Below are 14,208 nucleotides of genomic sequence, written 5' to 3' on the forward strand. Positions count from 1 at the left end.
TATTGGACAGTGGGGATGGTGTGTTCAGAGTGATGTGCAGTGTTAGTTTTCCGCCACACATAGCATTTTGCATTTTGGCCAAAAAGTTTCATTTTGGTCTCATCTGACCAGAGCACCTTCTTCCACATGTTTGCTGTGCCCCCCACATGGCTCGTGTCAAACTGCAAACGGGACTTCTTATGCTTTTCTGTTAACAATGGCTTTCTTCTTGCCACTCTTCCATAAAGGCCAACTTTGTGCAGTGCATGACTAATAGTTGTCCTATGGATAGATTCCCCCACCTGAGCTGCAGATCTCTGCAGCTCGTCCAGAGCCACCATGGGCCTCTTGACTGCATTTCTGATCAGCGCTCTCCATGTTCGGCCTGTGAGTTTAGGTGGACGGCCTTGTCTTGGTAGGTTTACAGTTGTGCCATACTCCTTCCATTTCTGAATGATCGCTTGAACAGTGCTCTGTGGGATGTTCAAGGCTTTGGAAATTTTTGTTGCCTAAACCTGCTTTAAACTTCTCAATAACTTTATCCCTGACCTGTCTGGTGTGTTCTTTGGACTTCATGGTGTTGTTGCTCCCAATATTCTCTTAGACAACCTCGGAGGCCGTCACAGAGCAGCTGTATTTGTACTGACATTAGATTACACACAGGTGCACTCTATTTAGTCATTAGCACTCATCAGGCAATGTTTATGGGCAACTGACTGCACTCAGACCAAAGGGGGCTGAATAATTATGCACACCCCACTTTGCAGTTATTTATTTTAAAAAATGCTTGGAATCATGTATGATTTTTGTTCCACTTCTCACGTGTACACCACTTTGTATTGGTCTTTCACGTGGAATTCCAATAAAATTGATTCATGTTTGTGGCAGTAATGTGTCAAAATGTGGAAAACTTCAAGGGGGCCGAATACTTTTGCAAGCCACTGTAGCTTGGATAGACTGAATAGCACGGTCTATGAACTGCCCAAACTTTTCTCTAAATCGCATCATTGCCCACACACGGTAGTCAAGTAGAAGCTAGGAGGGGATACCAGACCCTGCATACCTCTGAGCTGCTGCTGATGAACCATTAATGCTACACGACCAGGACTCTGCAGTAAAGTTCTGCAGAGTGACCCATCAATACCTTGTTCCCCTTTGTTCAGTGTGTTAGAAAACAATTACCCTTTCCTCAACCTCCCCAATATGCCAATTTCCCCCAAAATTAAATTACAAAGCAGTAGAAATAAATGGTGTAGTGTTGCAGGCTGAGCATGGTGATAAGAGGTATACATGCATTTATAATCACACTGGGAGAGTGTGAGAAGGGTTAACTGCTGTATTCTACACTGAACAGGGAGAAACTGCAGAGCTTTAGTGCTGCAGTGGGAGGAGCTGGGCTGGATCAGGTCACCTGCTTTGTGCAGGGGGGTAATGCCCACTCTACTAGCAATAATGAGCTACTGGTTGCAGCCAGCCAGAATCTCAAACTCCCTCTCTCTCATTGCAAAGCGTACAGATGTACAACGCATAATGTAATTAAACCCTGAAATCAACCTTCCAATTTTTCATTGTTGTTAAGAATGAATAGGGATCTGTGACATCACACAATGTTAAACTCAATAGAGCTGTTCTAGTAAAATTCCCTTAAGAAAAGTCAGTTACATACCCTGGGATCTTTGCACAACGTACAGAACTGCCAGCAGTGTGGGCATATCTTCCTCTGCACCGGGATATACCATGAAGTATAGGTAAGCAGCATTTTTAATTTGCACAGCAGACCAGCAAAGCAAACCCAGCCAGCCTGGCAATACATTTTTTTTTCATAAAAATAGTTTGAGCAATGCACATAAACATTGAATCAACCTGTTAAAAAGTATTAACACCTTGTTGATTTGCAACCAGAAATAAAGTCACACTTCATTTTCCAGCTGTATTTAACAGCAAAGTTATAAAACTAAAATAGAAAAGAATCGCTAAAATGAATTAAGAATCACCTGCACTCAAAAAAAAATACTTGGTAATTCAGCTGATGAGATAAAACATTAGATTTATACTCCTACTCCTAAAACAGACATTTGTTAAGTATCCCAGGGATTGCTTTTATATTTAACCACTTGCCGACCGCACGCTTATACCGTGCGTCGGCAAAGTGGCAGCTGCAGGACCAGCGACGCAGTACTGCGTCGCCAGCTGCAGGCTGATTAATCAGGAAGCAGCCGCTTCCTGTCAATTCACGGCGGGGGGCTCCGTGAATAGCCTGCGGGCCGCCGATGGCGGCTCGCAGGCTAAATGTAAACACAAGCGGAAATAATCCTCTTTGTTTACATTGTACGGCGCTGCTGCGCAGCAGCGCCGTAAGGCAGATCGGTACGTCCTGTCACTGGCTGCACAGGACGGATAGCATCCTGTGCAGCCCCGATCACCGGGGATGAGCAGGTAGGAGAGGGAGGGGGAATTTCGCCGCGGAGGGGGGCTTTGAGGTGCCCCCCCGCAACTAGCCTGTTTACCAGAGCGATCAGACCCCCCCTGCACACCATCCCCATAGGGGGGAAAAAAGGGGGGCGATCTGATCGCTCTGCATGAAACCTGATCTGTGCTGGGGGCTGCAGAGCCCACCCAGCACAGATCACAAAAAAAAACGCTGGTCCTTAAGGGGGGGTAAAGGGTGGGTCCTCAAGTGGTTAAACATTTACAAAGTAGGTTGAATGTTTTACTGTCTCTAATCAGTGGCAGCCTATTAAGTGCCCCAGTTAGAAAAAGATCAATAGTTTATGTATTTTAGCTCTCCCTGCCCTCAGAAGTTGTATTCTTCCAGGAAAACTTTTATGGCTATTTGGTTATCAGTGATGTTTACTATATTCCCAACCAAGTATAGACAAGACAGGCGCCGTCACTTCCATGCCAAGAAATTAACTCTTTCAGGCAGCAAAATAAAACAAGTAAAACAGCCTGGTTATTAATATGTTTGGCACTGTACACACACGTTTATGTCATCATGTCACATATCACCTCGGGTACACTTTAAGTTTGAACACTGTGCCATCTCTGTCCCATGCTCCTCCGTGCCTACAGTTATCCCCTTTGTGCCACCTCTGCCCTCCACTGTGTTACCTCTGTCCCTCTGTGCCCTCAGTTTACCACAGCAAAATGACATTTTACCTGTTTAACCCCTTCCCTAAAGCCTAATGCCAATAGGTGCCGAGAAGGTGGCAGCCCCAGGACCGCCTAACGCAGAAAGGCGTCAAGAGCAGTGGGCGGGGATTAGCAGGGAACATGTGCGCGCATGCGCGATCTTTCCTGCCGTGACACAGAGCGGAGCTCCCTGTCCAGCCTGCTAGCCGCGATCACGGCTGACAGGCTGTGTAATGACTGAAACAGACGTTATTTACATGTACAGAGCTGTGATCTCCTGCAGCACTGTACGGCGACAGCTCTGTCACTGAGCTGTCCCCTCGACTGGCCCAAAAGATGATTGCCTCACATAGACTAATGCCTATGACGGCCGTTCACACTGATTGACTCTCAGGAGGGAGGGAGGGATGTTGGGTAGGGAAATACAAAGAAAAATAAGGTTTAATATAAAACAAAAAATAGCTTATGAAAAGATAAATGAGACCGAGAGCCCGATATGGTGTAGTATGTTAGAATAATCGAAAATAAAAGTAATCAATAATTAATATACTCACAAAATTGGGTTACCACACAGGCAACCACTAAAACGGCAGGTGGGGAGAATTATAACCTGACCCCACTCAGGTATAAAATGTCGCTCTCTGTAGACAGGAAAGAAAGAGATGGGGATGCACCCCTCCACCCAGGGTGGACTATTCAATGTAATCGTCAGACAACAGAGGCGCCAGAAAGTGTAAAAAAATTCCGTTTGGAAAATGTTTTAAAATCGGAGGGATGTGGGTGGATTCACCTCCCTTAAGCAAAGACCAGCCAATGAGCTGTAGACAAACAACAATATTGTTTATTGGGGATTCTCCAGGTTATGCAACCCGTTTCACGGGCAAAGCTCCCGCTTCATCGGGGCGCTCTAACCTGGATATGACCTACTGATGTTTTTCTCCGTTTTGATTGCCCGATGAAGCGGGAGCTTTGCCCGTGAAACGCGTTGCATAACCTGGAGAATCCCCAATAAACAATATTGTTGTTTGTCTACAGCTCATTGGCTGGTCTTTGCTTAAGGGAGGTGAATCCACCCACATCCCTCCGATTTTAAAACGTTTTCCAAACGGAATTCTTTTACACTTTCTGGCGCCTCTGTTGTCTGACGATTACATAAAACAAAAAATAATTACAATAAAATTAATTTAAAAACAAACGTAGCAGCAGCAATCAGATGCCACCAACAGAAATCTCTGTTGGTGGCAAGAAAAGGGAGCAAAATTCATGTGTGTGCTAAGTAGTATGGCTCTGCAGTGAGCTTTTAAAGCTGCAGGGCACTGAATTGTAAAAAATAGTCTGTCACTAGGGGGGGGTGTAGGCCTATGGTCCTCAACTGGTTAAAAAGACATTTCTTCAGTGTGGGGTATAGAATTTTTTTTTTACATCGATTTTCTCAAAACTACAAGGTGTTTTTGAAAGCATTTTTAACTTTTTCCTTCAGACTCCAATTTCAGGCCGTTCACATGGCAGGTTGTTCATAAGTTGGGCACTCTTTGTAGTCACCTTCACTGTTTCTATATAAATGGCTCCAACCTGTGATCAAATGTAATCATTCTGATTAGTTCAGCATAGAACAACTATTCTTGGAGCACTGCTGTGCTTGAAAGTGCAACACCAAGGGTGTAATAATGCGCATAGACGTATGTTATAACGCAGAAGTCAGAGGCCGCAATACAATACAGCAAACGCAAAAACGTGTGCATCGGCGTAAGATGTCCCAGGATGTATTACATCACAACTCGCAGGAACGCTGCCCTGTACTATGAATGGTAACACTAAAGTGTTACACCATTCACAGATCGGCGATCTAGTGCAGCGCTGTACAGGGGACAGCTTAGTGACAAAGCTGTCCCCCCTCAAGTGGCTCTCAATGTGATCCCCTCTCATAGGCTCATGTGATCAGTGATTGGATCTCGGCGGGGAAGGAGGTAAATAAAATAAAAATAATGAAATTTAATTAAAAAATATATTTTAAATGAATTTAAAATAAAAATGACAGTGCATCAGCAATCATATGACACCAATGGAAAGCTCTGTTGGTGGCAAAAAAAGGAGACAAGATTCATTTGTGTGCTAAATTAAATAGCCGAGTAATAAACTGTTAAAGCTGCAGAGCACTGAATTGTAAAAAAAAAATGGCCTGGTCACTAGGGGGTGCAAGCCTGTGGTCCTCAGGCAGTTAAAAAATATTCATTTATGAACTTTTCAGTCAGTGTTTGTCCATTGTAAGATCTTTTCTTAACCTGATTTACATTATGAAATTTATCAAAGGAGGTGACGCCTTCAGCCCTGTCAGGTGCATCTCTCAGTAAATGAACATTCTGCAGAGTTCCAAAGCCAGTGCAAAATATACCTGGTCACCCGAAATGCTCTTGAAGGAGAATTCCACATAGCTAAAAAGCTTAGGCCCCGTTTACACTTAAAGAGAACCTGTACTGAGTAAAAATATTAAAAATAAACACATGAGGTAACTTAAAATGAACATTACATAGTTACCTTGCCATCAGTTCCTCTCAGAAGCTCACTATTTTCTTCTGACAATAATCCCTTCCAGTTCTGACAATATTTTGTCAGATCTGAAATATATCAGTTGCTGTCAGTTATATATCAGTTGCTGTCAGTTACAGCTGAGAGTAATGGTGGCCATACATGGTACAATAAAAACGTTCGATTATCCCGTTTATTCGATCTAAATGATGGAATCGAATGAAATTTAAAAATATTTTTTTTTCGATCAAGAAATTCGAACGATTATCCCGTTTTTTCAAGAAAAATCAGATCCAAAAAAAAAATGAAAATTTGTACCATGTATGGCCACCATTAAACTGATGTACCAGGTAATGTCCATGTTTCCCTATGGCTCAAGTGGGCGATGTTACATTTTAACTGTGTACTGACCAGAAAGCTGTTATGGGTAAAGGCCATTTTCAAAATGGAGGACGGAAAATTCCCTTGATCACAGTGAACAAACAGGATGCGGGACAGGAGAAAGACACTGAGGAGTAGACTACATGGAAGGTAAGTATTACTTGTGTATGCTTATTTTGACTTTTAATTTTCAGTTCAGGTTTTCTTTAATCAGTTGGTATGCTTTTTTTTTTCCTCCATAGCAGTGCATTGTGAAAAATATTTCAGTTAAAACGCGTTGAGTGTGAACAGTGCCATAGGAAAACATGGACATTACTTTAAAAAACAGTTGTCCTTTCAGTTATTTCTGAGAGCAACTGATTAAGTGTAAACGGGATTAAGGCTATCACTGGGATGGAGGGGTTTAATACCATCCCAGTGATAGCCTAAGCTTTTTAGATATAGGAAGATATAAGAAGTGTTTCTGATGCTAAATCATCAAAATTGGGTATCCTGAATAATTTACTGCATTTTACTATATGTCACTATGGTGCCTCTTTAAGTGCATTTCCTGACACATACCAATGTCCGCATATAATAACCTGCACATATCTGCATGGAATGTGTTGAATAGAAAAAGGGCAAACAGTGCACGGAAAAAAAGCCTACAGCTCCATTGGGGTTTTTTTTGAATGGGTAAACACATAAGTTGTGAATGAGCTCATTGATTAACATGGGCTGACATTGATTAACATGGGTTGTCAGGTGTTCCATATTCCAAAGAAATGCCAAAGCAGTGTGAATAAGGTGTTAAACATTTATGTCAGTACTAGATGGTATTTGCATAAATATAAGCATTATAACAAATTAAAGTTGATCTAAATATGCCACCTAACAACTTGGCAATCAGAGCACTCATATGTCACTTATTGCTCTCATATGTTACTTTTTTGCATAAAACATTGTTTCTAGAGTTATTTTTGATTATTTATTTTGTTTCTAGAGTTATTTTTTATTTATTTATTTTTTCAAATCTTGCCCTGAAGCAGCTAAGCTGAGGGAGTTACTGCCAGGCTTTGTGGGAGAGGCTGGTGAGGCCATTTGTATGACATCACTAATCTATTTAGAATGGAAGAGGGTGGGGCAAAGACTGAGATCTGTAGGGAAATTGAAGCCTACGGCAATGGCAGTCTATGGTGCAGGAAGTAGCCAGTGTCATGGTACCTGACCACCTACTTGAAAAGGGATGATGTCACTTTAGCTTATACACCAATGAAAACAAGATGAACCTCTGTGCCTGGAGTGGGGCATTAATAAAGGCTATTATTTACCTTATTCTCTGTATGGTGCTTGGCACATGATTGTAGCTGATTCAGCCAGAACTGTGACTCCTTGGCATCTGCAGCTGCAAATATAAAAAGAAACACAATTGTTACAAAATCTGTAGTTTACAGAGTCTATTCTTCCTCATCCAAAAATAAAAACCTGAAGTATTTCAATACGTATTTATCAAAATTACCACTTTATGGGAGTAAATTAATAAATTGCCTATAAAGATTATTTTCTTTATAGGCAACTTATTAATTTACTCCCATAAAATGGTAATGTTGATAAATACGTGCCGATTTAAATCTACACCGTTTTGCACCTGTTTTATGTCTCTGCCAGGGCGTAGTTTTCAATCTGACCCCCTGCACGCTCCCGCTGCTCTCTCTACGCTGCATCCCCCTCGCTCTGCCATCATTATGACGTCAGAGCTTCATGAGCCGGTCAGGAGACGATTTCATTGGCTCCAGACCCCGTGATCACTGAGAGCTAATCCCATTGACTCACAATGATAACAGGGTCAGGAGCCAATGAAATTAGTTGCCAGCTCAGGGACTTCTGCCATCATAGGGACAGCAGAACAAAGGGGCTACAGTGACAGGACATTGGTGTGAATGGCAGTAGCGGTGGGTGACAATATGTAGGCTTGCAATCTAATTGTAGTCGTTTTCCCCACCAATGCCCCCTACTTTTCCCCTCCCATATTCCCTCTTCCTTTCTTAAAGTGTACCTGTAAGAAAAAAGTGCCCGGGGGTACTTACCTCAGGGAAGGGGAGGCCTTTGTATCCTAAAGAGGTTTCCCCCTTCATCCACAGTAGAAGGGATCCAGCCCCTAAGTTCTCCTCGGGTGTGTGTGCGCATGCGCAGTAGTATTTGTTTTCCTTGACTGCAGTGCTTGAGTTTAGGTCTTCTTTAAAGAGGTTCTGTGGGATTCTAAAAATCAATCAAACAAGCTGACACTTATCTGGGGCTTCTATCGGCCCCCTGCAGCTGTAATGTCCCGTGCCGTCCTCCTACGATGCTCCGTTTCCTGCCGCCGGTCCCGGTTTAATATTCGTCTAAACAGATGAATAATGTTAGCTCCTGCTCGCGTCATCGGGAGCTTACTGCACAGCCGTAGTGTAATAACTCGTGTGATTACACTGGGACCGGCGGCGGGGAACGGAGCATCGGTAGAGGACGGTATGGGACATTACCGCTGCAGGGGGCTGATAGAAGCCCCAGGTAAGTGTCAGCTTGTTTGATTCTTAGGATGCAAATGAACTTCTTTTAAGCCCAACTCACAGTAATGAAAAATCAATGGGCTGTTCACAGTGCCCACGTTGCGTTACAGTGTAACGCTGGACGTTCAAAGTAAGTGCAGCATGCTGTGCGTTATATGTGGTTTTAGCTGCGTTAGACTGTTTGCACATGCTCAGTAAGGGGAGAGTCCGCTATTGTTCCTAGCCACATGGCTAATTAATATTCACTGCACTGTAGTGTTGTCCAGATCATGAACGATTCGGATCTTTGACCCGGCTCTTTTTTGTGAGCCAAATCATCCGGATCATCACAATGAAGGATTCGGATCCCAGTGAATGTCTGGAAGAAACAGGAACTGCAGCTTCTGTGCACAAGCACAATCTTCCTGCTGCATCTCTCCCTTCCCCATTAGCACCCTCAATGTGCCTTCATTCTCCTGCACCTCTCACTTCAAAGATCCGGATCTTTTCAATGATCCGATTCGAATCATCCGAATCATTGAAAAGATCTGGACTTCCTAAGATCGCACCAAGAGCCTCATAACGCCGCTCAATCTGACGTCCAACTTCAACACCACCATGCATTGCATTAGGGGCACGTTATGCGACCTTAATGTCCCCTAAAACGCAACGTCTTGGTGTGAAAGAGGCCTTAAAGGAACACTTGAGTCAAACAAAAAAAATGAGTTTTACTCACCTGGGGCTTCCAATAGCCCCCTGCAGCTGTCCGGTGCCCTCGCCGTCTCCCTCCGATCCTCCTGGCCCCGCCGGCAGCCACTTCCTGTTTCGGTGACAGGAGCTGACAGGCTGGGGACGCGAGTGATTCTTCACGTTCCCAGACACATTAGCACCCTCTATGCTGCTATATGGTATATGATAAATAGCTATAGCAGCATAGATGGCGCTATTGTGGCCAGGAACGCGAAGATTCAGCCTGTCAGCTCCTGTCACCGAAACAGGAAGTGGCTGCCGGTGGGGCCAGGAGGATCGGAGGGAGGCGGCGGAACCCCCCGCAGAATTTGCGCTGGAAGCTGCGAATCCTATAGCCGTCCATGGCACGGCTCATGGGATTCACCTGCGATCCTGCCCACCCGCTCAGTGCCGGCGTGCGTCTACGAGGCGCACGCCGCACTAGTGGAAACGAGCCCTTAGAGGCAGAGGATCAGCATGATAGCCAGGTAACTGCTTAAAAGGAAATAAATATGGCAGCCTCAATATGCCTCTCACTTAATTTCTCCTTCAACTGCTCACTTTTTTCACTGTAGTGGTCCTTTAAACAGTTGAAATTTGACAATTGGAAAATGACAGTTTAAATAAGTTAGACAGGGCAGTTAGAAAAGGGCAGTTGAAATTTGGCAGTTGAAAAATGGCAGTTGGAAAATGGTAGTTGGAAAATGACAGTTGGAAAATGGCAGTTAGAAAATGACAGTTAGAAAATGACTGTCGGAAAATGACAGTCGGAAAATGACAGTCGGAAAATGACAGTCGGAAAATGACAGTCGGAAAATGACAGTTGGAAAATGACAGTTGGAAAATGGCAGTCGGAAAATGAGTCGGAAAATGACAGTTAAAATTTTACAGTTAGAAAATGGCAGTTGGAAAATGGCAGTTGGAAAATGACAGTTGGAAAATGACAGTTGGAAAATGACAGTTGGAAAATGACAGTTGGAAAATGGCAGTTAGAAAATGGCAGTTAGAAAATGACAGTTAGAAAATGACAATTGAAAATGACAGTTGGAAAATAGCATTTAAAAGTTCATTTTTCAACTGCCATTTTCCAACTGTCATTTTCCAACTGCCATTTTCTAACTGCCATTTGTCAACTGTCAAATTTTAACTGCCATTTTCCAACTGTCAAATTTTAACTGCCATTTTCCAACTGTCATTTTCCAACTGCCATTTTCTAACTGCCATTTGTCAACTGTCAAATTTTAACTGCCATTTTCCAACTGTCATTTTCCACTGTCATTTTCTAACTGCCATTTTCCAACTGTCAAATTTTAACTGCCATTTTCCAACTGTCATTTTCCAACTGCCATTTTTCAGCTGTCAAATTTTAACTGCCATTTTCCAACTGCCATTTTCCAACTGCTTTTTTCCAACTGTCATTTTCCTACAGTCATTTTTCAACTGTTTTTCAACTGTTGTTTTTTAACTGCCATTTTCCAACTGTCACATTTTAACTGCCATTTTCCAACTGCCATTTTCTAACTGTCATTTTACAGCTGCCAAATTGTAACTGTTTTTCGACTGCCATTATTTTCCAACTGTCATTTTTCAACTTCAATTTTTCGACTATCCTTTTCCAATTGTTTCCTTCCTGCTTCCTTTCCTATTTTATTTATTTCGCAAACACAAGCCTTGAGATCCTCAGTGTTGAATGTTAATTTGCCACCTCATTTTGTGTTTTGGGGGCTAGATTTGCATCACGATTTGCACAATTTAAAACTGGCTAATCTCTAACAGTGACAGGTGTCAGATATGGTGGCTGGATAGTGCAATGGTTAAGGGCCTGTTTCCACTACACGCAGATTCTGCATGCAGAAAACTGACTCCAATGAATGTCTATGGGCCTGTTTCCACTGAACGCGATTTTTCTGAAGCAGATTTCCCATAGGCATTCATTGGAGTCAGTTTTCTGCATGCAGAATCTGCGTGTAGTGGAAACAGGCCCTAAGGGTTCTGCCTTTGACGTAGGAGACCTGGGTTCAAATCTTGGCTCTTGCTATTCAGTAAGCCAGCACCTATTCCGTAAGGAGTTCGTTGGGCAAGACACTAACACTGCTACTGCCTACTGAGTACGCTGTAGTGGCTGCCTCGCAAGCGATTTGAGACCGACAAGAGAAAAGCGCTATACAAAAAAAGGAATTATTATATGGATAACTGTAGAGAGGGAGTGTAGGAAAAAGCCCATGTTGGTGTTTTATCTTCCTATCTTGCTCCCAGTCTAATGCCCCATTTATTGGCTTCAACTTTCGTAGTGGTTCTCTTTCCTGGCTAGCTGTAACGGTGGCGGGGTCGTTTTTGTGGTCAGCGCACAAGACGCGCACTGACAACGAAAACCCTCCACCAGCGTATGATTTTGGGAAACCCAGGCTAGGTGCTATGCACCCGCAGAGGGCAATTCCCACCGGCAGATGGCGCTGTGGAATGCAGGCGAACACCGCCACTGCACAGCCATAGATGCCAGATGGGAATTGTACAGAACCCGATAAACGGGGCTGAAGAGCCCTTAAAGAGAAAGAGCACAGGGACAGGATGTATGTGTGTGCACCAAACTAGCCGCCACCCAGCGACAGTGAACACACAACAGGGGAAACAAAGTGGGAACGCAATCACAAGATTGGCGATTGCCGATAGAGACACAAGACAGAGCAGGACAGTGCACAAGGGTAGCAAAGGCACAGCAAATCATACAATGAGGAGATACGGAAAATAACAAACGCTAGCTAACCGCGAACACCGCACTCATTCGCAACAGTGCACGCGGTTATGCGCGGTCTCCACGTGATAAGCACAATAGAGACAAGCACGCCTAACTAACCATCGACAGACAAACATGAAACAGAGGACGCGAACACTTGCTTAACGGTTACCTCACCGAGCCTCCAGCAAGCGTCCGTAGCAGACAAGACAGACACACGAAAACAGGGACAAGCGAGAGATAGGATCCACAGCACTAGCGAAAAGTGGCTAGCGCGATCCCAGGAAACAGAACAGAAGGATCCACAGCGCTAGCGAAAAGTGGCTAGCGCGATCCCAGGAGACAGAACACAAGGATCCACAGCGCTAGCGAAAAGTGGCTAGCGCGATCCCAGGAGACAGAACAGATGAGGTAGGCAGAAACAACCGCTGTTCCAACCTACACTCCAGACTCAATCAGAAGGATCCACAGCCGCTAACGCTAGGGCTTGTGCGATCCAAACACAAGACAGATGGAACAGGCAAAACAGATAATGCAATTGTAACTGCACTAGGGAACCTGCCTAGTGCATTCCCACGAATTACACTAAGATAACTTTAACAAACAGGAATGGCTGACACTCCAGGAGTGTCCATCAGGAACAGACCATGAAAGGGAAATGTCCAGCAAAGCATTCTGGGAGCAGAATGCTTTTATAGTGCCAGTCATCAAAAGAAGGCAGGTAAGGGATTTGCATGACTAATGTATGCAAATCCCTCAGCAACACAAGCTGCACAACTGACAGAAGGTCTCCTTTCCAGAGTCCTGCAGCAAGCAAACCTAAACAATGGTCAAAAGGCTGCCTGCCTGCGCAGGCAGCTGAGCGGATTCTCACACTAGCACTTTTAGCCACCTTTGAAACTTGTCCAGACATTCTCTACCTTAGTGTTTGGTACTTGTGTTCGTCTACGATGGTGACCCTCTTTTTCTTGGGCTACTTCAAATGCATTTGTTTGTTTTGTGGTGATTTATTGTTGCGGAGTTGTTTTTCAGATGAACTTGCACTGTTTTTTCTTGATAAAGAGGTACTTTGTTGCTTTGAAACAGATTATATTAATTGCAGCATGAATTTACAGATCTTTCTGTACCAATTTTTTGGAGTGCCAACCATTTACTTCTCTTTACAAAAATGTATGGCACGTGTGTTGCTCTGCGTTGCAGTATTAATTGAAATGAGACAGCAGTGTGTTGGCACAGAGATGCATGCAGCAGTTTATTGTCAGAACACAACACCACAGCACATGAGAGTCTGAGATATTACTGAAATAAGCTTAGCAATGCAGCAGCACATCCTGACCTTCCCAGTTGTTATCAATTTACAATTTTTCCACTATAGTAAAAAAAGTAAGCAGTTAAAATCTTTCAGAACCAACATGTTTTGGACTATTCAAGTTCCTCATTGGGGATACAAAGGGTTTTCTTTGTTTTTTTAAATAATTTCCAAAATGGCAGTTGCTAAGTCTGCCAAAATAGGACCAGCCAGCATCCCTACTCGCACACTATTTTTGGCAGTCAGACTTAACAATGGCCGTTCAGCAAATGCTTTTGAAAACAAGGGAAACCCCGAGACTCCTTCGTGAGGAGATGGACTAGTCCAAAACCTGTTGGTTCTGTCAGCTTTTGAAGCGGACCTAAACTGAGAGCTTCATCTCTGCTCTAAGGAGATAACATCAGCATCATAAAGAAAAACATTTCTTTGTTACAACTTACCGAAATCTTACAAAAACCCTGCAGTGTTTACTTTCTGGTGTCCTAGGAACACAAAAGGGTTAACCTCCTGTGTTTACATATTAGCCCAAACTATGGCATAGAGTGGCACACCTGACAGCACTAATTTACACTTGCTGTTTACTTGTTGATAAGGCCTAATTAGACAGGCTAATCTCTCTAGACCTGGGCTTTGCACCTGTGGTACCCTTGCCACCGGTGGTACTTTGCTGTTGGCCAGGTGGTACACACCAGATTTGCCTGCCACTTGTCCTGGTCCTGTCCAGTCAAGTTTGGCTCCCCCTTCCTCGCTCCTTGCTGTGCTTCTCTGCAGCATACTTCAGACCTCAGATTAGTGTGGAGGAGACAGCCAGGCCAACGGTGCACAGTGATGGCGCAGATACAGAAAGTGACATCACTGCTCACTTGAAGTATACACGCCGTCACTGTGCATCGCTTGCCTGGCTGTCTCTT

General features: G+C 43.8%; 1 protein-coding gene across 1 annotated transcript in view; it reads right to left on the reverse strand.

Moving 5' to 3' along the window:
• The window catches only part of OSBPL10 (oxysterol binding protein like 10), a 631,331-nt gene that overhangs the window by 430,957 nt on the left and 186,166 nt on the right, over positions 1 to 14,208 (reverse strand). The window contains exon 3 of the mRNA XM_068236222.1: positions 7,329 to 7,402. Within this exon, the coding sequence (XP_068092323.1) occupies positions 7,329 to 7,402 (74 nt within the window). The remainder of the gene's footprint in view (positions 1 to 7,328; positions 7,403 to 14,208) is intronic.

The sequence above is a fragment of the Hyperolius riggenbachi genome, chromosome 5 (genome assembly GCF_040937935.1).
Source record: "Hyperolius riggenbachi isolate aHypRig1 chromosome 5, aHypRig1.pri, whole genome shotgun sequence".
Classification (NCBI taxonomy): Eukaryota; Metazoa; Chordata; class Amphibia; order Anura; family Hyperoliidae; genus Hyperolius; species Hyperolius riggenbachi.